At 38.0% G+C, this 27,225-nt stretch overlaps 1 protein-coding gene across 2 annotated transcripts in view; it reads right to left on the bottom strand.

Moving 5' to 3' along the window:
- The window catches only part of GRIA4 (glutamate ionotropic receptor AMPA type subunit 4), a gene marked incomplete at both ends in the record, with an annotated part of 276,963 nt that overhangs the window by 30,622 nt on the left and 219,116 nt on the right, over positions 1-27,225 (bottom strand). For both annotated transcript variants that reach the window (XM_083362410.1, XM_083362409.1), the window contains 4 exons: positions 6,881-7,128; positions 9,493-9,691; positions 12,773-13,143; positions 17,767-17,973. In XM_083362410.1, the coding sequence (XP_083218536.1) occupies positions 6,881-7,128; positions 9,493-9,691; positions 12,773-13,143; positions 17,767-17,973 (1,025 nt within the window). The remainder of the gene's footprint in view (positions 1-6,880; positions 7,129-9,492; positions 9,692-12,772; positions 13,144-17,766; positions 17,974-27,225) is intronic.

Here is a 27,225-nt window from a genome sequence, read left to right as displayed (position 1 = left end):
TAACCGGTCGGATTCGGATCGGCTGGACCACCAACAGCTCTCTAGGCCCCGTCTCCGACGCTTCATCTCGCGGAGCTCCATAGAGAACCATGGGGCCCGTTGAGATCTGCGTCGGGTCAAGGGCCGCATGGGTACAACTTGGTCGAGTGCCTCTGTGGCTGCCCTTTCCCAGGCTTCCACTAGGGCATCGACCGAGCTGTGAGCAAAGGAGGCAGGTGGGGGCCCAAGCGCCATTTGGAACCGCTCAGGGTCCATAAGGCGTCTAGGGCGGAACCATCTTATTGGCTCAGCAACCCCACGACAGGGAGTGGCAAAATGGAAGACCATCCACAGGAGATGATGATCGGTCCATGACAGGGGTGAAATAATTGGAGAACCGCCCCCCCAAGATCATCTAACCACCGTCCGGATAGAAAAACCAAATCGAGCGTGTGACCCCCCCCGTGAGTTGGGCCCAGAATAACCTGCTTCAGGTCCATGGCCGTCATGGAAGCCATGAACTCCCAAGCTAACTCAGATGATCCCCCCAGGGATGGTAGGTTGAAGTCACCCAAAACTATAAGTTTGGGGAACTCAACCACCAACCCTGAGAGGATATCGAGAAGCTCAGGCAGGGCTGCTGCCACGTGTCTAGGTGAAACATACACCAGCAGCAATCCCAACTGAGCTCTGGGACCACATCTCAGGAGGAGGGACTCACACCCGACTATCTGGACCATGGTGGCCTCCCGCGGACATAAGGTCTCCCTTGCGACTACTGCCACTCCACCACCCCTACCCTGAGCCCGAGGCTGGTGCAGCACCCGGAAGCCTGATGGGCAAAGATCAACCAGGGGGACCCCGCCCTCTGGGCCCAACCAGGTCTCCGTGATGCAAGCCAGGTCCGCATGCTCCTCCTCAATCAACTCCTGAATGAGAGGAGCCTTATTCATTACGGACCTGGCATTGAAATACACGAGCCTGAGCTCAGGTGGCTGCTCATCCTTGCTCCCGGTACCACGAGCCGAAATCAGAGGGTCGGAGCGCATCACCGCTTGAAGACAGCGGGGACGCACTCCTGGGTATTGATACGGCCCTCTGTTCATACACCTGCGGCCATTCCCTACCGCCGTGGGAATAGGCAATCCCACACCCCGCTCCGGGGCCCCGTAGTCCCCCAACCCAAGCCCCACCACGGCGTGAGCAATCCCCGGCCTGGTCTGAAAAACGGTTGGTGGAACCCCCCCAGTCTCCAACCGAACCTTTTTAGAACCCTCCCCTCTCCCTAACCCCATAAAAAATCGAGATAAAAAATGCACCAGGGGCCTCTTATTAAATTTGTGGTGGAGGCTCCTGTCCTTGCCCTTGCCCAACCATCTCTCAGGGTCCCAGTAATTGGGCCCGTCATCAAGAGGATAGGTTGAAATGAAGGCGGGTCGCACCCAGGAAGGGGGGGCACCCCTGAGCGCAATAAGTCCGTGTCAGAATAACGTAAGCGTGCCATAACTGGCCATGTGAGTTCGGGAAGTGGCAGTCAGATGTTGAGAGATGATGTCATATCAGGAGGAGTATATGAGTCTAAAAACCGCCAGTCCAGCACCACTCTCACTTGTGCTGGATATCCCAGAAACAGTCAGCAGTCAATCTCTCACCCCGACCTCGAGGCTGATCTGGGAGGCAGATGGAAACCCCATCCAGGGAGAGAGAACATACCCCTCACGGATCTCTCACATCCGGAGAGGTTGTAGATGAAAAAAGACTGAGCCGCCCTCTCACAGCGACTCTTCACCCTGGGTCCTCCTGAGTCTATGGGGGATGGGAGAGATAGCATACAAGAGTCCATCTCCATATGGGCGATAGGCAAGCCCAGCTCAACTTGGAAGCCGTAACTTCAGGCCATGATTAAAAGCTGCCTCAGATCTCTTAAGGCAGCAAGTCTTAATCAACATAGGAGATCAACACCGTCCTGATCTTTCCCACGATAGTCTTCAATGGCTGCTTTAAACCAGCAGTGAGTAGATAGCAGCAGGTAGCAGCTAGGAGAAAGCGAGCAGCTAGGAGCAAGCGAGGAATCGATGGAATTATCCAGCTCCTCCAACAACATTCACCCATGCCGCGGTTTCTCCGGTTAATCCGGCCATTTGGAGCCATGGCTCTATCTGCCCCAAAACTGGGGCATTTCAAGCCATGGCTCCTCCGGCAACAGTCGCTTAAGCTGCAGTTCATCCGGTTCCCCCAGCCTTTCCAAATATTCCAGGCTGGAGCATTCACTCCCTCCGCAGTTGAAGTAGTAGTAGTAGTAGTAGTAGTAAGTGTAAGTGTTGGAAGCAACCTTGGAGGTCTTCTAGTACAACCTCCTGCTCAGACAGGAAACCCTATACCATTTCAGACAAATGGCTGTCCAGTCTCTTCTTAAAAACTTCCAGTGTTGGAGCATTCACAGCTTCTGTAGGCAGGTTGTTCCACTGATTAATTGTTCTAACTGTCAGGAAATTTCTCCTTAGTTCTAGGTTGCTTCTCTCCTTGATCCATTGATTCTTGTCCTGCCTTCAGGTGCTTTGGAGAATAGCCTGACTCCCTCTTCTTTGTGGCAACCCTTAAGATATTGGAATACTGCTATCACGTCACTCCTCGTCCTTCTCTTCACTAAAGTAGACATATCCAATTCCAGCAACCGTTCCTTATATGTTTTAGCTTCCATTTCCCTAAACATCTTTGTTGCTCTTTGTTGCTCATAGATGGCAATGTCTGCTTTTATGAGATCTATCCACATTTGATGGTAGGTGATGTTCATGGCTCCTAAGATGTTCCCATCTTAAATTCCTTATCCAATTGCATTCTTCTATTTGATAGTTGAAGGTGATGTCCATATCCCAAATGTGCTGTCCTACAACTGGCCCCAGAATGTTAATAAGGGGACAGTTTTGGACAGCTTGATGCACATGCTTGGCCCTGGAAAACAAGGGTATTGAAGCTGCCACCATGCCCAGCTGCTAGAGCTATTGATGGGTTTCTATGATGGTATGGAAGGGACCCATCCGGTCTATTTCACTCTGAATGGGACAAATGTTGCAGATGGCATGGATAGCCCAATCCAGGAGAAGAAGCTCCCTTAAATCCCATTGCCCCATAAATCAAAATAAACTTGATATCAGAGCAGAAATGTCAAAATTGAAAACTGACATTCTGAGAATCAGTGAACTAAAATAATGGAAATGAATCACATCAGAATAGGGGAACATCAAACCTTCTAGTGTGGCCAAGAAATCTTATTAGGATTGTTATTAGGAAATCTTATTCCATCGTTATTAGGAAAAACATACCAAGGTCAGTGCTCCATTGCAACCCTCCAAATGACAGAAACATCACAATTCAAGTCAAAAGCAAGCTAATCAATCAGCTTGCCAACTTCTTCTTGACATGACATGCACACACGCACACATATACACAAAGATAATGTAATAGTTTTAGGAAATTGCCATTATAAAATTGGAGGGGAAATAGAAGACTCTAGCCTTTGTTTTAATAAGCAGTCTGCCTCCCCCCCATCAATGTTTTAGCAAATGCTTTTATCAAACAATCTAAAAATTGGACATCACTAGCTGGACCAATAGGGTGGCTGAAAATGTTTGGCCTGCAATTCATGATTTCATTACCATTAGAAACAAAAATATTCTAAAATTAAAAAAGAAAAAGAAAAAAAGAACAATTGTGTCTTTGAATGTGCTGATGGAATTGAAGAAAGGTAAAAGGATATTATGATCGAACCTAGTGTAAAACTTCTGCTTTTGCAAATTCAGTTTTATATAGACAAAACAGGTAACCAAGAAGTTGGGTGCCTTTGGGGGGTCTCCATCTAAAATGAATATTAGCACTTCGTAAGCAACATCCACAAATCTTTGCAACAGCTTGGACTATTAAGATAGCTCAAACCTTCCCTGACTGGGTCCTCCAGTTATGTTTGACTACAGCATCCAGCATCTCACTCTGATAATTTCCATCTAAAATATCATCCACAGTGAAGTATGTTTGGAACGGGTTAATTTAGACAACGTTCCCTTGAACAAGGCTGCAATCCACACATTCAAAGATGCAAAAAGGAATTGGGCAGAGATATCTCGTACCGACCACAAGAGATACATGATTTCAGTAATGATCAGAGAGCTTTACAGTTTCTGTCAAAACAGCTTTGAAATAAAACAAAGCTACATCTGAGGGGTGGGGGTGGGGAGAGCAGCAGTTTAAGCATATTCCAAGCCAACCCAAATTTGAGAATAGCCCATTACCCTCCAGTAAATTCTCAAGGATCTCTCTCTCTCTCTCTCTTTCTCTTCCTCTATCTCTGTATGTATTTTCTTTCTGTCCTTCTCATTTCATGAACCCACTCACATCTTCCTTTCATATCACTGAATGCCAATGTATCATTAATAATTGTATTCAATTAGAGTAGGTCCCTCTACTCTTGAATGTCCACAGTAGTAATTTTGCAGAAACAAGACCAGGGACCTTTCCTCCTCTCCACTGTATCCACTCTGCCAAGCCCAATGTTTTACAGCACAACAGCAATCACAAAGGCTTGAGAAATAGGGTTTCTTCAAAGGCTATTAATTTTGCAGAAGCCACTGAGAAAATGGGCTCTTCCAGGATCCAGCTGCAATCCGATTTGTTTTCTAGGAGCAGAGCCAAGCCTGAGAGAAGGAAGACAACCCAGGGCTGAAGAGGAAAGAGGAGAATGCTTCTATTGCCACTACAGCCCCAAAGTATGGTTCCTAGATTCAATAAGGAAGCTGTCTCTGGCTGGGCCTTTGGTTCAGTTGGAAGCCTGTCCTTATGAACAGTTTATTTTTAAATGTTTCTTTATGTACATTTTAATTTCTATTTGAATTTATGTGCCACTTTCCCTAAACAATAAGTAATGCAGTGGGATTATATCACATACCTGCTTTCAATAGTAATCTTTGAATCCTGCAGGGATGAAAATTGCATTGTGTTGAACTATTTTATTGTGCCATGTTTTTTCTCGCTTTGCATAAGTGAAAGTGAGGGACTGGGGATTTTTTGCAGCTGAACTATAAGAGGAATACTACATTTTTCTTGTAACCTGAAACTGTCCAAAGCTTTTTCTGTTGTCATTATTCAGAACGCTTTGCAGGTTATTTCATTTTTAAACACAAATCAAAGAAAAAATGATTGTTTTTATTTGCAAATCTAACTGGCTTGCATATAAAAACAAACAGGCTCAGCACCATCTGAATCATGTTTTGTTCTAAGTTAGCCTCCTTTACTTTCCAGTGGGACTTATTCTCCACCTCACCTGCATGTGCTCAATCATATGAGAATAAATTACACTGAAGAGATTGGGACTTACTCTAGAATAAACTGAAATAGGGATTCCACTTCAATATATTTAATATTCTCATTTGGAAAAGCTTTTTTTGTTGTTTCAATGAATCTAGGTTATACTGTTAGTCCTTGACTTACAACCATTTGTTTAGACTGTTCAAAGTTACAACAGCACTGAAAAAATGTGACTTATGACTGTTACAGCATCCCTATGATCACATGTTCAAAATTCTGGCTTTTGGCAATTGGCATGTATTTATAACGATTGCAGTGTCCCGGGGCCATGTGATCACTATTTATTTATTTATTTATTTATTTATTTATTTATTTATTTATTTATTTATTTATTTATTTATTTATTTATTTATTTATTTGATTGATTGCCTATATTAACCCAAGGTAACTCTGGGTGGTTTACAATATCGAAAAAATAAATTTTTTACAAAACCTATACACCAGAGGTCCCCAACCTTCTGGGCACTAGGGACCAGTTCCATGGAGAGAGGTTTTTCCGCAGACCAGAGAGGGCGTGGTTTTGTGTGCTGCCTACATCTCGTGGATGGGGCTTTGCTTTTTTGTGCAGACCACTTGCTGGCATGCCGCGGCCCGGTACTGGTCCACGCACCAGGGGTTGGGGACCCCTGATATATACAATAGGAACTAAGTACAGTGGTACCTTTGGTCCTCAGCTTCTATGAAATTCATCAAATTTGGTTCCCAATGCATTTTGAAAATTCTGTCCTGGTACTCATTGTTCATTTGGTACTCAACACATGAGCTAGAACTTGTCGGTGTCAGCTGCCTTGTGACTCACCACATTATTCCTTATGGGAAACATTTGTCTGGTACACATTGTTTTTGGTACTCATCATGCCTCCCAGAACCAATTAATGAAGAGTAGCAAGATACACTGTAATAAAAAGATAAATGTTACCTTCTGACAAGCAAAGTCAATGTCACTTAGCAGCTGTGTTACTAACCTAACAACTGCTGTGATTCACGTACCAACTAAGGCAGGAAGGGTTTTAAAATGAGGCAAAACTCTCTAACAACTGTAGCAATAGGAATTTTGGGCTCAATTGTGGTTGTAAGTTGAGGACTACCGGGACTTCATAACCACCCATACTGCATTATGTACTGCAATAGTAAGAGTTTCAAATACTTTTAAGACCATTTTCATAAGTCCATAATTCCACAAGCAGTTCTCACGGGATAACTTCCCCTTTTTAATGGAATTTTGCAGTTTTTGTTTTAAAAAGCCATTGTGCGTAAACATCAGGTCTTGGGCTTTTGTTTTTAAAAAGACTTGGAAGCAATGTTCAGACAGTATGGTTTTTACATGGCCTTGGCTGATAAACACTGATTGTCACCGTTTAATGGATTTTGCTAGGAGCAACTGTTACCTCCTGGACGATCGAAAATATGAAATGGAAAAAAGAAAAAAAAAGAACATACCATCTCCACAGAACAACCAACACAAAAAGAACTAGATCAGGGACATCAGGGAAGGTGGAATACTATAACAACACATTTTATATTGTTATATTATTCCACCCACCTTAATGAAGAACCCTTTGGTGTGGCTACTCCGTAGCCTTTCGAGTCCAGGTTTCCTCCCACTTTCATGGTGTCACATGGCTTTCGCTGCTCAATGTATTCATTCATGGTGGATTCCAGGAGGAAGGCAAACTTGCCCTTGGACTTGCGAACACGGGCAACGCCCTCCGCTGTGGTCCTAGCGAAGACGGATGGGTCTGTTGTGCTCATGTATGCCCACATCTTTTCATATACTGCTATTTTAGATCTCTGAAGGAAATTAAAAGGAAGTTAGATGCAACAAAGGAACAAGAGCCCTGCAAGACCTGGTTGCAACCTCAAATACATCAAGAGTCATTTTGTGGCTCCACAATAACAAAATAAATTTCTTTTGATAGAATGGGATGCTTTCATTGAAAGGAGACTGCAGTTTTGACAGGCATACAGCTAACAGATTTTAAGTATTTTATGTCCGGTTCTTGAAGTCATTTAAAGGTATAATCCAGAACAAATAGAAAAAAAGTATATGAGTGCACAGAAAGTAGCTAGATGTACAAATTAATAGCAAAAAAAATCTATTGAGTACTAGGTCTACTTTCTATAACGAATGATTCAACAGAAAATAAAACATTTTGTTTAATCTTTGGCTTAGAATAGAGTGAATTACTATTTTTGCAGATAATTTTTTTTAAAAAAGTGGAACAGTTAATATCTACAGAGCCTAAAAACTATTTAGTGCAAGATTGTTCCTATTTCTTTATTATTTGCATGCATTTAGGAGGAAGTTCTTGGATTGATTGCTTGGGACCAGTGAATCCAAAGCCTATTATTATTATATTGTTTTCAATGTGATCAGACCTGCTTTTGTACTTAAAGCAAGTCAAAGAATAACTAATAGTTGAAATTCATGTATGAATTGTCCAGCTGTATGCTTAAAATATTTGTTTGATGGACTAGCTTCAGAATAAGTTATTAAAGGCCTACTTATTACATTTTTAGTTCTAGCTCTGATTTCTACAATGAATGGAGAAAAAGTAACATTGGGATCCCCATAAATAAAATATTTTAATAAAGGCAATTGAATGCACTAAATATAATTGTATTTAAGCTCTCTGCCTAAAAAGGCCTTTGCATGAATATATGAGAGCATCCACTAAAATACTGCAATAACTGTTATAAAATAACCACATGCCTGTATCATAATTAATCTGTTATTACTATGGATTCTACCCCTTTCTTTTGAAATAGCTACCACATTACACTATCTGTTACTACAATGTTAAATTAAAAAACCAAGAATGAAATTATTATTTATTTATTGATAAATAATTTATTTATCACATTTATATAGAAGCCCATCTCACAAAATGCAGCTCTGTGTGGCTATACTGAAATTGTTCAAGTAAGAGGTAAAAGAAAGATACACTTTACAAAAATGAGACAAGTTGGCATAATCTGCCTAGAAGCTTTTTTTTGATGACCCATTTAATTTTATTGTTGTTAAGAGACCTTAATACACCGGGAAGTATAATTTCATTGTAGTTCCCTTTTTCAATGGCAAACACATTAAATCTTCAACAGACATTTGTCTGTGTCTTATATATAGGGTCTGCCTAAGTGTATGGCCTTGGGTGCAAACATTAGATGCATGAAATGGGATTTCCCTCATTAGTTTCAGTATGTGTGCAATGGGAAATTTCCCACTTTCCTTATTCTTACCTGAAATATCTATTTTTAATAGTTCTAATTTAAATGTGGCTAATTCTGAATCCAACATTTTGCTTAGAATAGTGAACCATATTCAGTTCATATTTTGGACAGACAGCCAAGAATACAAGTGACACCACTGTTTATAAAGTTCTATGTCTCATTGATAGCCGTGAGATTTACAGCATAGTGTTATAGATTTCTATTCATAAATACTTCACTTGTGTTTAAAGACTGCAGGTATTGATTAATCTTTTGTTTGTGTGTCTCCAGCATTTCTAGAGTCCCCATTTAATGTCAACGAGTGAATACAGCTAAAGAAAAATATGTTTAGATCATATTTGAAAGGATGTTAATGCATGCTTATATCATTGGGACCTAGAAGGACTTAACATTTCTTATTTCCAAGCTGCTGGAAGATATTTTTTATATCTTATAACATAGCAAACAAAATGAAAACAATACAAATGAAACATGTACAAAAATAATGTGATTGATCAAACTGCTGGAAACATATCCTATGTATTTTCAATGTAGCTACTTTGTCTCATCCAGTGTCTGCACATTGCAAAACTGCATAGCTTTTCATTAAAGTCTGCCACAGAATAAAACAAAAAACAACCTGAAATACACCTTATGGGCACAAAAACCCTATCAAAGCAACTTGTATTTGAGAAGTCTGGTTTGCCATCAAACAGGAAAGAATGCTATTTGAATTACCTCTGATTCCTCAGATTCTTAAATGTTTATCCCAAATGCCAACAAACAAAGCAGTTATTGTTTTTGATTTTTTTAAACAAACAACAGCACTGGAATAACTTTAATATTGTATTTGCCACAGAAGCAAAACAGATTAGGTGTAATGGAACATAGTACCAGCAGCATACTGGATGGAGAAACTGAATTTCAGGAAGCATACCAACTTACTCTGAAGAATTCTTTTGTTGAACCAGAGTCCAGAGTCCCATAAGCAATTTCTGTTTGTTTTGCGAGGTCTTCTGCACTTTCTATGGGTGAGACCATTCGCTCAACAGTCAAGAAAGCAGCAAGGTTAGCGGTATATGATGAAATTATGATCAGCGTGAAGAACCACCACACACCTCCAACTATGCGACCTGAGAGGGACCTAAATATGAATAAGATATGTGTATTTTCCTAGAAGGTGCAGCAAAACAAATTATTACAGGAAATGTATTCACAAAATGTATTCACCAAACAAGAATTATTATGAGTGTTGCATAATAAAGTTCATTGTTCTGTTTAATAAAATTTCTCTTTATTATCTGATTCACACTCCAGCATGCAGTATGGTGAATGAAGAAAAATCTAATATACTCCGAATAAACGTTTAATTATATCTCTTACAAGGAGAAGCTGCTTGCTGCAATATCTAATGAAATGATTTCCAAGTTAAGTACTGAGAAATCACCTTGGGTATTTATCAATTAGAACATTAATAATAGCAAGAAAGGGTTTTACTAAAACAGTTTCTCACTATTATTTCTCATACTGGTACCAAGATTTGCTTACCCACAGAAAAACTGGATATATGGTAAAAAATGAGACCTCAAAGATTTGGCTTCAGCGGGTCTAAGTATTTTCTTGATCGTGTTTAATGCTTTTCCTAAGACCCACTACATGATAATATTTCAGGGAAGGGACTTGGAGCAGGTCCACCCTATCTAATCTAGTGGGATGGACAGATAACCTCAAGGAGAGGTGAATAGCCTGTTCCTGCACCATGTAGGGCTTTAATGGTAATAACAGGACCTTGTACCCAGAGGTTTAACTCATGCAACGGGGCTGAAATATGTACAAACCTAGGGGTGCTAACACTGCATGCACTGGTTCACTTCTAGGTGGTTTTCAAGGGGAGCCCCATGTAGAGTGTTTTGCAGTAACCCAAAACACAGTCACTCATGCCTTGGAAGTGACTAAGGCATGAGTGACTGTGAACAAGGTCTCATGAAATGCTGGCTACAGATGATGGGAATTGTCAAGCCTTTTTACAGCAGGACTTGTCTATCACTTATCTGTGTACAGGTATGAACAGACAGATAATGAAATGATTCCTTATAGATTTACTTCCTTACAAAAAAATGTTGACTAGCACAAAAGCCTTGCATCCACCTTCCTCTCCCCAACAAAGCACTATTCTGACCTGATTTTGTAATTTAAACTTTGACAACATAGACCAGCTACTGGATGAAATCTGGTCTATGTCTTCCTGCAAGGTTAGTCTCAAGATGGACAATATACAAAACTTCAAGCGTATTTCAAATATATGAGGGAAATCAGCTAAGGGAGAAGAGAATATGAATAAGATAGAGGAAGATGAATTCAAAAGATTAGGAATTATTAAAATAGTAGCTATAAGATACAAATCATCCTTTCACTTTGAACTTTTTCATATCTCTTTCTCTTAGTGAAAGGCATATTAAGGAGTGGCTGAAAATTATAAAAAATGTCTTTCATAAATTAACCCGTTGACAAGATAACCAGGGTAATACTTGGCCATGCATGTGGATAAAGAAAATGTCCATAATAGGGAATACTAGTCTGATTGTCACAGCAAGAGATTCTGTTCCATCTTTCCTGTTCTATTCGAGTAAGGGCTCTACTTCCCTTCAAAGTGGTGCCTTCAATGATTATGAGTTCTTATGGGGCACCATATTGTCATTCCACTGACTTCATGTCTACAGTTATTGAACAGGAAGTGCACAGATAATTAGTTTTTGGTGGGAGAATTCATTAAATCTTTTAGCTGCCCTTCCATTGATTTTCATATCATAGTAATGGACTCCAAAATTAATTTTTGCAGTTCTGTGTATTTTGTTTATATTTGACAGAGATCCAAACAGAGGAGATAAAACAAAGCAAAATATCTATTTGGCTCTGTTGGCAAGTTTCTAAACTAAGACTGATTAAAAAAAAATAAACCTGGTTCACTGAAAGTTGCTTGTGATTGCCCATTAAATTAGTTCCTCTGTGTGAGCACAGTGTTTGCCCAAAAATATCAAAATCATTTGGATTTTGACCTATTTGGCATTATGTAGCATAATCCTACACTACAGAATGTGGTTATTTGAACAAAAGTAGAAACTGTTGTATAAACAAGGAAACTTGAGTTCTGTCTAAGTCCATGAAGTCCATGAGTCATAAAAGAGCCGAGGTTGCCTAACCCTGGAACTAGGCCCCAAACATGGGACAAATCTTTATTTCCTGTTTCGGCCTAACCGAAGGCTATCCACAGGCAGTAGTCACAACAGTGACAGCTCATATTTGTGTAAATTTTTAGATTGCTAACAAAGAATTAAAGGGAGAGTGATATGCATTTCAAACTTATTTGTTTTCATCAGTCAGCGAATCTACGAATATATATATATTCGTAGATTTTCACGGGTACAGGTATGTAGGTCTTGGCGTATTTGGGTCTTTTCCTGTGTAAGATTGATAGTGTCTTGGCAATGTTTCGACGAGGTACCACTCGTCATCTTCAGGCTGGTGTCTTCGGCTTCGTGCTTGTGCGAGCAAAGCGTGATCGGAGCTGCCATCTCTCTATAAATATTGGTGGGAGGTGGGGGGTGCTTGCTTTGTTCCTGTAAGCGGGTTGGTTGGTTGTGTTGTTATATGTTGATTGGTTGATGGGATTATTGTTTGTGGATTAGTCGGCTGTTTTGTAACATCCTGTGTGGCTGAGGTGTTGGCTGTGTGCCCATTAGTCTTTTGTGTTGTAACGACCTGTGTCATCACACAGCCCATTATCCATTTATAGAGAGACGGCAGCTCCGATCATGCTTTGCTCGCACAAGCACGAAGCCGAAGACACCATCCTGAAGATGACGAGTGGGATCTCGTCGAAACATCGCCAAGACACTATCAATCTTACACGAGAAAAGACCCCAAAATTGTGAACTGTTTATCCTTGCTCTAAGCTATGAATTTTACAAAAAAAGAAAAAAAGAAGACCCAAGAATTAGTAATTTATGGAAAGGCAATAATGGCTTGAGACATCAAATTGGAAAGTAAGACAATTACAACTTTATAAACAAAAGAGATAAGAGACTAAGGATGTTATCATAAAAACAAAAATAAATAAATAAATGCCTGTGCTTATATATGGGGTATATATTATGACTATCCTTATCCTTACTATATCCTTAGGGATAAAATGCAAACTTCGAAGCAATTTCAGCATTATACCAACCTGGGTGAAATATCACATCCTTGCTGCATAAAGGCACCCAGGGAAAACCAAAGACTGTTGAAGATGCCAAATTCATTAGGAGGTTGATCACTGGGTCCTTCTCTACCATCTTCTGGCTCTTCTGTATGCCATTCATATGGACTAAACCTGCTCACCAGGAATAGGACAACACTGACTCCAATATAGGCAAAGACTATGCACATCCAAATTTCATAGGCCAAGGGGTCCAGGAATGAAAAAACTCCCGGTTTAGATTTCTGAGGCTTTTTGATCATAATGGATATGCCAAGACTCATAAAGGGCTTAGAAAAATCGATAACCTCCTCACGCACCAGAGTGATGGTCAGAGGTGCAACTGCAATTTCTGCTTTCTGTAAAAAAAGAGAGAGAGAGAGAGAAACCAAACAAATATAGATTAGGGAAACAATAACACATTATACTTTGCAACAAGTGGATGATACAGGTTTTCATCCATCTAAAATGAAGGGCTAAGCTAGAGGCTAATGGCAAAAATATGGTGCTGGATACATTGTAACAGAATTAAAGAAAGGACATTTGGAAGGAGAAAGTGGTATTACATCAGGAAGAATTCTAGGCAAAGATAAGCACTCATTTGCAGTTAATTGAGAGGTGTGTATGATTTTACTCTACTTAAAGACAGGGGCATATGTAATATAAATCCACACAGCCTTGTATCCTGAAATATACATTATGCTATATTATGTTAAGTAAAACCATCCTTCATCAATGTAGGAAACCCTCTACATAGAAAAATCAGCAAGAGGACAGTGGAAAGCAAAGTCAGATAATTGATTTATACAGAGCAGTAAAACCAGTTTACAGTGGATCTCCATGATTCCTGGTAAAAGGAAGCTACCAGACCTTTCTGAAGACATATGCTCTTCAAAGATCTATAGCAGTGGTGGCGAACCTATGACACACGTGCCAGAGGTGGCATTCAGATCCCTCTGTGGGCACATGTGCTGTCGCCCCAGCCCTGCCTCCCCCCCATGGTCCCCTCCTCATCAGTAGCCTCTCTGAAGGAGAGTCGCCCGAGCGCAGTCTGCACAGAGCAGCACAGCCAAGGACATGGCAGCCGGGCAGCGGGGACAAGACTGTGCCCTCGTGCCCCATTGTGCGCAGTTGATGCTGTGGGGTGCAGGTGGAGGGCATGGCCGCCGTGGCACTGCTGGGCTGCCTGGGAGATCTGTGGCGGGCCATGGAGGTTCTGAGTGGCACTGTGGGCGAGCGGGACAGGGGCAGGCTGGGGCCGGGTGGGTGGGACAGGGGGTGGAATGGGTGGGACAGGGGGCAGAGAGGGGGTGGAGCAGGTGGAATGGGGGTTGGAACAGGGGCAGGACTGGTTTTTAGGCACTCGATCTCTAAAATGTTTGCCATCACTAATCTATATATAGTTTTTCTCCTATGCAATGTATGATTTCATGAGGCTTCTTTTTAGACATAGTAGTTTAACGTTATGAGAAGAGGGCATGAATTATGGCAAACAATTCTAAGTTGAACTCTTTGCATTTCTAAGTGAGGCATGCTATCTGAATCCCATGAGATCCTATGTTTTCTGCCTCTGTTGAGAAGTAGTCTTTTGTAGCCTTTTCTGCTTGTGTTCCATTGGGCATTTGAAATGCCAGATAGTAAACTCAGGAATTTCTGCATGTGTACAGATTAAAAAAGGACTCAAACACTCATACCCCTCCCATCTCAACTAAAAAAAAAATCAATTCAGTTTTACCAGCATAGTTTTTTAAAAAAAAGTTTTGGAAAATTTGAAGTGATTTTGCTCAGTTCTCAAAAATGCTGATAAAATCAGTTCTCCCCTTAGCTTTCTAATCATACCTATTCATTTGATCAAATAACTTCAAATCTGGAAACTATTTTTGTATGCAATAAAAATATCATTTCTGCCAGGTAAAAATGGTTTTTAGTGACATTAATGTTCAAAGCCATTTGGGCAGATGAGATGGACAGCCCACTTCCCAGCTTAGCCAGGGTCAAGTGACAGCATCTAAAGCCACATTTTGTTTTTTTTTGTTTTTTTTTTTAAAAAACATTTAGGATTTTGTAACCTTTCTTTCATCCATCCCTAATGCAGGACTTTGCTCTACTAATGTGTTTATCTTGAACAAAACAAAGTTGACTCAAGCATGAAGTTAATATATTCCCTTCCTATGTGGATATACTGTGCATATTATCACTGCTTATTCTAACATTAATAAAACATTCTTAGCTATGCTCAGTTTGTAGCTCAATGCATTTCCATATAGCAATCTGCTCTGAAAGGCTTTCCTATAGTCTACATTAAGCAACTACAGGTTAAACTTCCATTTGCACAAGAATCTTGGAATCTTAATAAGTAATAGTATACATCTATTATTACATGTTTATGTCTAAAAAAGTCTAATGTGAAACAGAGCAGATGATAAGTATAATCACATAATACACTGTACTTCTATCTTCTGACATATAACTCTAAGAAAACTTAGCCCAAAGCAGCAGAAATTATTTGAACTTTACATTGGAGTCTGTCCTATGACAGAAATGGGCACTGACCATTTATTCATTATTTGATGAACAAAGCGAAAGCTTTTCAGAACATCTGCAAGATATAAGCTAATATCTTTCATTACTAGAAAGGATTTTACCAAATCATCTCCAAAAATTGTACTATTATGTAGCTAATATTTTGGTCATTAAAATGTAGAAAGAAAGAGCAGATACACGCTATTTCTGCAGGCTCTGCTTAATTTTAAAATTATCTGACAATGAAATGCAACTTGCATTGGAATTATTGAAATCTTAGAAGTATGATAGATAAAGATGATGAAGACTGTGTTAAAGTACAGCTAATCTTGCAAATTAAATTAGTTCTAGTAAGGAGTTTTAACCACAGCAACATATTAAAAAGACAGCTACAAAGCTCTTAACACCCTCTCTTCTTCTCTAAATTTACTTATCATACTCCCATCAACATAAGTAGTTGCAAGTTTTTTAAAAATTTCACAAGCTTCACTGGTACAGCTAAGCACCACTGTCTTCAACAGTTTCCTCTTTCCAAGGATGCTTACTTAATCTATTTGAATCAGCTTAAAAATATCAATCTTGCCTAGGAGCAAAAAAATCTTTGCTCCAGGCAACATACTGTGGACCTGTGCTGGTTTGTGGTACATGCAAAACTAAACTGAAAATTTATTTCGATGAAATTAAAATATAATATTCTTCTGACGCTTTATAAAGGATGGGATTTTTTTAAAAAATCATCGGTCAATTCAAAAGTATAAAAACAACTAGTTTACTAAATCAGCCAGTTCAACTGCAGTCTTTCCATTCCTATCTTCAGTTAGGTTGATGGATAGAAAATTTTGTCATGTGCTTGGGAAAGAGATAATAAAATGAATAATAAAATTAATATCTAGAACAGTCCAGAGCTTGCTACAAAAATGGCAGTCTTATAATACTGCACAAACTGTTGAGATTAAAAGGGGGACCTAAAAATAATAATATGCCATATAAATCTGTCTATTTATTTATTTATTTATTTATTTATTTATTTATTTATTTATTAATTATGGGACTTATATGCCGCCCTATCTCCCAGAGGACTCAGGGCGGCTAACAACAATAAAAAACCAGCAGTACAAAAGTTAAGAAAAAATTAAATAACAGCCCCAAATATTAATTACACAGTTAAAATTAAAACTTTTAAAAACCCATCATCAATCCAGGTCAGCCTGATGGAAAAAGAACGTCTTGAGGTCGCGGCGAAAGGACCGGAGGTCCGGGGCCATCCGAAGCTCAAGGGGGAGTTGATTCCAAAGGGCTGGCGCTCCCACAGAGAAGGCCCTCCCCCTGGGGGTCGCCAGCCGACATTTATCAGCTCTATGTGATTTAAGGTGGGTTTTTCTTTGCAGTTTCTCTAGAAGCATTTGGAATAACTTTAACTGATAAAGATGACTCCCTTAAACTCTGCTGAAGATGTTACCTAGCCTGGTAAAAAAAGTGTTCAGAAACCAACCCACAAGCTCAGAGAACAAACCTTCACCCTGATGAAAGATGCCTTTCCAAAATGAAGAGGAAATGAAATCAAGCTGCTCTTTCACTGTTGTCTTTTTCTGCTTCTGTTTTGACCTCTGTCATGTCCTTCCTAATTCTAACTCGGAAATACAGGGGATAGAAATAGCTTTTACATGAAAATCCACTACCACGGAACAGCAATGCAAAAGTGGCATTGTCATGATAGTAAACTCATCAATCTCCTTCTGTAACATTAAGGGCCAATGCACATTTTTGGTGAATATTTTCATACTCCAGTAATTCCTTTGTATAGTCAAAATATATTTCCGTCTTTTCTAAGTAACAAAAAGAGGGGACTGTATGGGAATTTTTACGTTTACTAGTTCAAATGTTCTGATGAATGACCCATCAAAGGGAAATTGTTTTAATGTCTTTTCCAGCACAAAATGCAATTTGCTCTTCAACTCAAGCGTTTCGTGAACATACATGCACAGTTTGCAAGAGGAACAGTGGTGTGCACTCTGCCTTTCTTTCATGTCTTTTCCTTTAACGTTTGAAGAATTTATCAAAAACTGTGAACATTTACAATGGAATGTTAATTTTAATAAATGTTGTGTTTGCTGAATTAGATTTGCAAATCATTTTACCAAGCAACCAACAACTTGCAACAGTTTGCCAATATGTGACAATATCACTGGAAGGGAAGATAAATATATTTTAAACTTTTTCAAACACAATTTGGGAGTTTCAACTGCTATTTCTGTTTGTATTAACCCCTCCTCTCTTAAAACCCTTTTTCTTATTTAACAGTCTATAGAAAGTCACTCGTTTTGTTGTCAAAATGCAGTAGCCTGACCTCAAGGTTCATGATTGGCCATAAATGGACTGCAACAGCCTGTGTATCATCCCACATTATAACTGCACTGTTGATGATTTTAAGCTAAAACCTGCATGAAAAATATGCTTACCCCATATACAAGCTCTCCCACCATCCCATTCCAGATTTTTGTCTGTGGATCCCTTGCTCCGTATTTTCCATCAGGGACAATAGCAATTTTATACTTGATGCCAATATGCTTTGCAATTTCTGATGCCAGGTCTACACAGTAACCTTCATACTTCTCATTCCCGTCAAACAATTCTCTGTTTTTTTTCCACATAACATATGGGGCTTCCTACAATGAAAGAATGAAATCTGTGAAAGAGAAACAGGTATCGTACCAAACAAACATGTTCACCATTCATGTTCAAACAAAGACTGATTGTTCACCATCAGTTACAGAATATGTTGTTTTGTCAGGCTTTCACCCTGAAAGATTAGATATTGCTGAATAGATATTTATAACAAAACAGAACAAGAAATCCACAGCATGTCTGTGGATTCAATGAATCTCTACTTTAATATTAAAGCGATCACAGTTGTTCTGCATGCATGCATGAATCATACTGTATATATCCAATTAAAATCAAATTCCACTGCTTGAAAGTCTACACTATTCATGCTCCAAATATGAGGAGACAATTAGTCTACATTAATTATATTTTGTATATTATATAACTATACAATTATTGTCCATATTCTATTTACTAATCCAAATAAATGAGCTAATAGTCTTACGTAATTCTTCATGCTGCTAAAACCTGCATGTAAATACCTTTTCTGAGATATCAGCACACATGTCAATTATTTTTGCAATTTAATTAATAAACTTAAAATATTTAATATTTTTAAGATTCACTCCTTAGTACATGGATGAAAACTAAAATAAACAATACCGCTGATTAAAATGGTGCTGCTTTAGTTCATCAATTATTCATTAGTTAATTAATGCAAGTTAAACCTAATTATAAAGGGACGCGGTGGCTCAGTGGGTTAGGACGCTGAGCTTGTCGATCGGAAGGTCGGCAGTTTGGCGGGTCAAATCCCGAGTGCCGCGTAGCAGAGTGAGCGCCTGTTACTCGTCCCAGCTTCTGCCCACCTAGCAGTTCGAAAGCACGTAAAAATGCAAGTAGAAAAATAGGGACCGCTACGGTGGGAAGGTAACAGCGTTCCGTGCGCCTTTGGCGTCTAGTCATGCCGGCCACATGACCACGGAGACGTCCTCGGACAAGCGCTGGCTCTTCGGCTTTGAAACGGAGATGAGCACCGGCCCCTAGAGTTGGAAATGACTAGCACGCATGTGCGGGGGAACCTTTACCTTTACCTTTACCTTAAACCTAATTATAAATTAGATATGATCTAGAAATTGAAATTTTATTTTGAGCAACCACGGAAATGATTGGTAGCTCTCAAGCATATTTTATTCTACTATTTTTTAGTTTATCCAAATACTTCATGCAGTAGCAGGCCCATATTATCTATCCTTTTAACAGATATTTAATATTTAGGGGGTTATATGTGGTGTCAATGCTCTCTTCCTCTCTCCCAATGATCAAGATACAAGATGCCAATGGTTGCTTTTATTCACATCTCATTTTTTCTCACCTACTCTCATTTGAGTAGTTAAAGGGGAGCTACTAATGAGGAAATTAATATTATCACTGAAAAACATTAGCTATCTCTTGGCAATTTTCTTCTCCAACCTACTGAAGAAGGATATAATATCCCATAGAGAATGACAGTCATTTGGGCCCAAGAAATAAGTGTTTCCCTAGAATGTTTTTTTCCAGAATTTCTCTGCAATTTGCAATTATTCCTTGATAGTCAAGACAACAATGAATGTATTTCTATTTAGATTCAGGATCCCTTGAAGAGAGAGGGATAGAGGATCAATGATCCCTTAGAAAGGATCTTAACACTTTATTATTCAATAATATTTATTTCAGTTTTTTTTAAAAAAATACATTTTATATAGTGATAAATGAATATGAGACTGCCAGATGGATACACAATCTACACAAATTTACAATCTGGGAAACTGAGGCTCACACAAAAAGGGAGTCTTCTGTGAATTATAGGTTAAAAGGTCTTCGAAATGATCTGTCACCTACTCAGCATTTACTACTGTAAAAATTGGTAATATCTTTCATCTCTTGAAATGATTCACTTGATTCTGCAACCTCAGCTTTGCATTATCTAAATTGCCTGCATATATTTATCTATACCCATATTTATTTAGGAGGGTTTATATCTCTTTTGATGATGATGGTCACTTGTTAAAACACACATTATATGATCACATATTAAAACACACATGCATATGTACATATATAAAATGATTCTTAGGAAATTTTACACTTATAAATGGCATGACCATTACTTCATCTCTTGGCCTAATTACTGCATTTCTGCTGCAACTTCTGACACACTTTTAGAAAGCTATGTAATAGTAGCTTATAACATGAGGTAGACTGCATACCTAGGGTGTTTAGAAACAGGTTTGCCAATGGTTTAGTTCCAGTAAGATATACATATATATTTACCTTGTTCTGCTAAATACTGAAAAAAAATGAAATGAAATGAAAAAAAAATGATTAATGAAAGGCATAGTAGTGTAAGCCAAGTAGTAGCAGTGTATAATGTGAAGAGATCCATTTGGAATTTGCTGAAAAAGCCATCTTCTTTATTGAAAAATGTATAATCCAATGTTTTGGAGCATCATTAGATACTTGATTTGACACTATTCCTTTCAGATATTGAAAACAAAATGCAACTTGCATTTGGATTGAGATCAATCCATTGTTTAGTTGATGTATTTTTTAATAACTACTGTATAAGGCTAGAAAAGTTTGAAGCAAATTCTTAAAAATATTCTTCCAAAGAAAATCTGTATTTTAAAAGGCCAACAGAGCAGTGATATAATATAATGATATAAGATTTAGACAAAGAAATCAAATACTTAGAGTTCTGGTTCAGATAAAAATGCATTTATCAGAGTGAGAAATCAGACTAGTACATTGCTGAAATACAAATGAAATTAAAAATGTTTGACTCTTAATCCTCATTTCCCAACTTCATATAACCTTGTACTGTCTGGGCAACAAGAATCTATTAAATTGTAGAAGAAAAATACTTTTGTCAGTGCTTGTAAGATCAAATTATTTCCTTATAAACACTTAAAAACGCTATTTCCCCACCTCCAAATGTCCTTATTAGCTATTTTGTGTGTGTGTGTGTGTGTGTGTGTGTGTGTGTAAATGTCCAAATTATGAAAGATTGTCTGTTCCAGGCAAAACAATTGAGTCACTATTTGCAAAATGACTGCACTTTTTAATGTATATATATATAATAGATTCCTTTCCATGTTTTATAATGAAACAGGTGAAATTCAACTGAAAAGCAATTTATTTGTTAGAAACTAATTCTAGGGAAGACAAAAATAATATTCTTGTTTAACTCTTGGGTTCTGCATGTTGAACCTGGTCCAAAGCCCAGATTTATTTATTGCAAAAATCGAGCTGGAATTGCCTTTTCTTTTTTTGGGAGAGAGGGAGGATGGTGTTAAACATTTTTTTTCAACTTAGTTAAGCATCAGATAAATCTATTTAAGACTTTTATTTCTTACTTCAGGGAAAAACTGCTAAGAATCATATCAACATTGTTTCATGGCTTGTTGCATTTTGACATCAAGGTTTCAACATCACAGGAAAAATTTCCTCATAAATACAATGGGAAATACAAGATTTTAATTTATAAAGGTTATTTTCAGAACTTCACAGGGTATCTCCTAGACAATTGTTAGTGGAGCTACTGTATAAAGGCTGATATAGATTTAAAAGAGGTTCTTGCACCTCACTCCAGAACATCCTAACCTGATTGTTGAGTCATATAGAACGTAAACACAAATTACAGGTAGTCATTGATTTATAATCATTGGTTTACTGGCCATTTGACTGGCACTGAAAAAAAAGACTTACAATTGGTCCTTGCACTTACAACCATTGCAGAATCCCACAGCTACTTGATAAAAATTCAGGTGTTTGCCAACCGGCATGTTTACCACGGTTGCAGCACCCCAGGATCATGTGATTGCCGTTTGCAACCTTCCCAGCTAGCTTTCATCCAGCAAAGCCAATGAGGGAAGTTGGATTTGCTTAATGACCATGTGATTCATTTCACAACTGTAGTGATTCAGTTAACAACCATGGGGAAAAAAGGCCATATCATCGTCAACTTCCTTGTTTAAGTAGTGGGTATCTGTTCCCAAATGTGGCATAAATCAAGGGTTACCTGTAAGACAAACTAACTCACGCTGATGAAAATTTAAATGTGTAGTTACCACCTGTTTGGGGAGATTATATTTAAATTACCTATAACTAATGGGCTTTTTCCAGAGCACATTTTAACACCCTCTCTTCTGCAATTACGGATGGCAGTCCCATAATGCTTAGGCAATACACCCGTGTCTTCCATTTTCTAAAGTGTAAAATTATATGCAGAATTGTACTGTCATATTTGCCTTTTTAATTTTCCTTTTAATTTAATTTTAATTTTCAACGTTATGTAGAAATTTTCCTAAATGACAAGTCTACTAAAATCAACTTTTAAAGAGCCTTGGTGGGGCAGTGGTTAGAATGCAGTACTGCAGCCTACTTCTGCTGACTGCAGGCTGCCAGTTAGGCAGTTCGATTCTCACCAGCTCAAGGTTGACTCAGCCTTCCATCCTTCCAAAGTTGGTAAAATGAGGACCCAGATTATTGGGGGCAATATGCTGACTCTGTTGGGGGCAATATGTTGACCACTTAGAGAGGGCTGTAAAGCACTGTGAAGCGGTATATAAGTCTAAGTGCTATTGCTATTTTTAATTGCATTTTTTGTGCATTTTCTATAAGATTACATCATATCCAGATCTATCAACAAGCTCAATATGTATCAAACTGTTGAAATGTTATTACGTTTTGGATTGTACTTGATTTGTTTTCAGTTATGTTGTACTCATCTTGGACTCTAATAAAGAAAGTTGAGACAAGATTTGAAAAAATATATAGAACATACCCACTCACACGTTTTAGTTTTTTTTATTATTTAAAACATTGCAAATGATTTAATTCTCTGCTCTAAACTAGGAATTCTTATACTACACCAATATTATGTGAAAGATTGTGTTAATGCAGTCCATGCTTATTTCAGTTAAATAAAGCAAACAGTAGCCTTGTTTTCTATACGAGATTAGGACAGAAATTTAAACATACGTACATACAACACGAGAACATATCTTTCGGTAAAAGAAGACAGTGTTCAATTTTTTAAAGCGTGTCATGCAGTAGAAATTTACAAATCAATACATATCGGATTTTCACAGAATGAAAAATTGGGTATTACTGATTCCACTTAAATTCAGAAATTGGCCTCAAGTACCTGATTTATTTTGTTACCCCAGTGGCACTAAATAAGTTAGTAAAATGAAAGGCCAATGAACAGAGCCCATATTTCTTTATGTAACTTTTTTTTTTGAGAAAAAAAGGCAAATTCACCAGATTCTGCACTGCACTGTATGTTTGGTACACATAAATGAGTGAAAGAAATTGATGTTGAGTGACCCTGGCCATTATTTTTTCTAAATTAAACATTGAATTCATAGCTAAATATTGAATAAGTTAAAAGGCAAAAGAAATGCATGGGATTAACTGATTTTTGAACAATGCCACATTTAACTGCAGACACAGTTACACTAACATTGTTAGACTTAAATGCAAATTGACCCTATTAGTACATTATAGCAATAACTCAAAAGCGGTCTTTTAGCACTTTTTCAAATCAACAAGTTTTACTAAAAGCACCCTCAGCTACACAAGAGATACCACATCACCATGAAAGCTACAGTTCATTGGCAACTCCCTAAGCACATCTTGCCACTAGATAGTATTACTTTGTACTCATTAATAACTACTTCATCTTTGGCAATAATATATATCTACAAATCACTGGAACAACCATAGGCCACAGTATGCCAATACTTTCATGGCTGACCTGGAACATTGTTTGTCAACTCTTATTTTACAAAACTCTTACTTAATAAAACTTTACAAAATTTTACTTTCTGTGAGATTCATTAATGGCATTTTAATCTGGACTCATGGAAAATAATCTCATTAAATTCCATCAAGACCTTAATGATTTCTATCCATCGTCAATTTTAACCTTGACCTTTCAACAAAACAAGTCCACGTTAAAGCTACAAAATGGACACATTCTAAAGGAAACCTATTGATCATTTACATGCTTTGAGCTTCCCCACAGAATGCACATCACATTTGTAATTTATGGCCTGGTTCTAGGATAAAACCACATTTGTTCTGACACACTTGGACATACCTGACTAATGGAATAAACCAAGCAACTCAATTTCCCTTCTAACAAAATCAACAGACAAATAAATAAAGGAAGATTATTTCTGAGAAATGATCTATTAAAGGACAAACTACAAAAACAGAATAAAGGATTGTAGGGTTTACCTACAGAATATAGCTCAAGGCACACATTATTAATAAGGTACAACCCATGATGTACAATCAGCAGTTTCTCAGAAATTTTAACTTCCTGGCATATAGGAAGTTCCCAATGTCAAAGCAGCTGTTGGGGAACAACAAATCTAGTATTATAGAGCAAGAAACCACAGATCTCACAAAAAGGTCTTTGACTATCTCAGAAGGTCCTAACAAATGCAAAGGCTTTGTTACATTAGAATTGCTAATTTTCAGGTATTCGTAATCTGTCTCACATATAACCTGTATCTGACTAACCATTCTCCTTCCTTCCTTGCCTCATCCATGCCTAAAGAGCACCATCTTGATTAGGGGGCTGGAGGCTAAAACATATAGGGAACGGTTGCTGGAATTGGGTATGTGTAGTTTAACGAAGAGAAGAGTGAGGGGTGACATGATAGCAGTGTTCCAATATCTAAGGGGCTGCCACAAAGAAGAGGGAGTCAAGCTATTCTCCAAAGCACCTGAAAGCAGGACAAGAAGCAACGGATGGAAACTAGTCAAGGAGAGAAGCAACCTAGAACTAAGGAGAAACTTCCTGACAGTTAGAACAATTAACCAGTGGAACAACCTGCCTCCAGAGGTGGTGAATGCTCCAACACTGGAGGGTTTTTTTTAAGAAGACTAAACACCTACAAGATTTTAATATAATTTGTTAGTCTGGAAATGTGTAACTGGACTCCTTCTAATTTTTCATAGTTCAACTACTATTGATTCATCATCATTTTAGCCATTGTCTACCCACTGCAGGATGAAGGCCTCTTCCGCATGTTTCTAACCTATACGGTCCTGAGCTTTCTTTTGCCAATTGGGCCCGCAATAATACTATTGAGTAAATTTCTTATATCAGATGTTTTGATCCCGAGATTGGTATGGAGCTGGGAGCAAATTCTATTGCAATCCAGTTGAGGATGAATGGGTTTTGGACTAAAAATACATTCAAGGCAAGGGTGACCTAGAGATATCCCTAGAACCTGTTAGTCTTTTAGGTCAGGATTTTCAGTTGCATGGGAAACTTTTTCATGCAGTAAGGTGAGATCAAATATAATTTACATTACGTCTTATGGTTACAAATTTCCAGTACAGCAATGATTTGGTGATGCTGTAAATCTGTTCCTACTGTATGGCTAAGGTTTCAAGAATTTCATTAAAAAAATTAGATGGTGCTCTATAGCTATATAATCTAGCCTGAGTAGAATGTTCAAGCTACCTGAAATGTAGCTATCCACTGTTCTCTCTCCAAAGTTTCACAGTGTAATTCATTGGAAAATCTTCTTCCATGTTTATTCAATTACCCAAAGAATGTTTCAAAAATATTGGATATCACATTTTCTAAGAAATGTGAGGGCTTTCTGATTCACATCAGTTAAGGCCTTTTTGTTTTTTTGGTCTCAGGTTGTTACATAACTCTGGGACAAACATAGTAGTTAGAGAAAATATTGAATTATACTAAAAAAAAACAACCCATGGACTGTGACATTTTATGACTGAGATGAAGTTGGGGAAAGAGGATCATTCTATTAGTATGTAGGTGCAGGACAAGTTACACTTTTAATATTAGAGTAGATTCACGAGAGCTGTTGCTCATGGAGTTTTGAAATGTCTTCATAGTATAACATTGAGAAGATACAGAGCATGTTTCTATGTTATTTAGATTTAATAATATGTTAGTTAGATGATTCTATATTAATTTATTTAAGAACAATTATATGTTAATGTCTTTTTGACTGTATTATTGTTATTATTGTGTTATTTTCTTTAGGTTTATTATATTTTGATTGTGTGTATGGATATGATTTTATAAAAGTAATTAGAGGTATATATTTATATCCAATATTCATAGCTATTATGCAGCAGCTTTCCTAAAGCCCAGTTAGATTAATTCAAAGTGTAGATGGCATCACTAAGCTGCTTTGTCTAATAACTTGATTGGCATCAAAAGTATGATGGAAAAACTCATTAATATTTCTTCAACCAATAAAAAATGGTATTGGAATGGAAATGTGGGCTTTTATGATGTTTTGTAGTGCATATTTTTCATATGTTCTTCTGAAGTTGTGCTAAGAGTTGCACACCGGTATATATCTTTTGACAAATTATATGAGGCACTATGGAGCAAAACACGTACAGGAACTTCTCACAAAATGCGGAAATTCACCTTTTTTCACATCAGAAGTATTATTAAAGCCCTCACTTACAAGTGACTAATCTAAAGCACTTGTCTGCAGTGTTCTTGGAAAAAATGCTTGGTTTCCCTATTGCCTCATTGCAAGGGTTATCATTGCAAGTATCAAGTCTTTCTGGAAATTGCCTCCACAAATGATTGCTTAAATGAAAGGCTACCATTTCATAGTTGTCAATTAGATGGAGATGGATTGCACTAAGGAAAAAGCAAAGATCAAACGAGGCAAAACTGCTTCGCTCGAGGCAACACTTGGTTAATTGAAACAAGAACCTTTTCCCATGAAAAATAAAATGAATCTAATATTAGCTGTGGCCAAAAAATCTTAATGTTAATTTTATTGCCAGGGAACCTTTCTCTAACTTATTTTTATATACAAGAGGCCAATTCACATGGCCATTCTTGTTGCCGAATTTCTTCCATCTGATTGATTAAAACACATTAATCACATGATTAAATATATTAGGATGTACATTAAGAAAATGACACAAGCTGTGTAAAATCCTTGTCTGGACTATAATTAATTTGGATTAGAAGCACTGATAGGGCTCCTTAGTCCTGTTTTAACATATCTCATTTTTGAGATGATATATTGTGTCACACCAGATTTTCATGGCACTCGATTGCCAAACCTGGCACTGCAGGACCTCAGGGCACCATACCAAACATACAGGGGTGACGTGGGATATTTTATTTGTTTTGTGATGTCCATTTTTTTTTACATGCTATATTTGCAAAGCTGTCTTTTGGCCTTGGGGCTCAGAAAATTACTGAGACATCCAGGTGCTATGAAGCAAGAAAGTCTGGGAACCTCTGGTCT

Source organism: Vipera ursinii (genome assembly GCF_947247035.1).
Source record: "Vipera ursinii genome assembly, chromosome: 4".
In the NCBI taxonomy this organism is placed as follows: domain Eukaryota; kingdom Metazoa; phylum Chordata; class Lepidosauria; order Squamata; family Viperidae; genus Vipera; species Vipera ursinii.
Note: the sequence above shows the minus strand (reverse complement) of the source record. Positions and strands in the feature narration are given on the sequence as shown.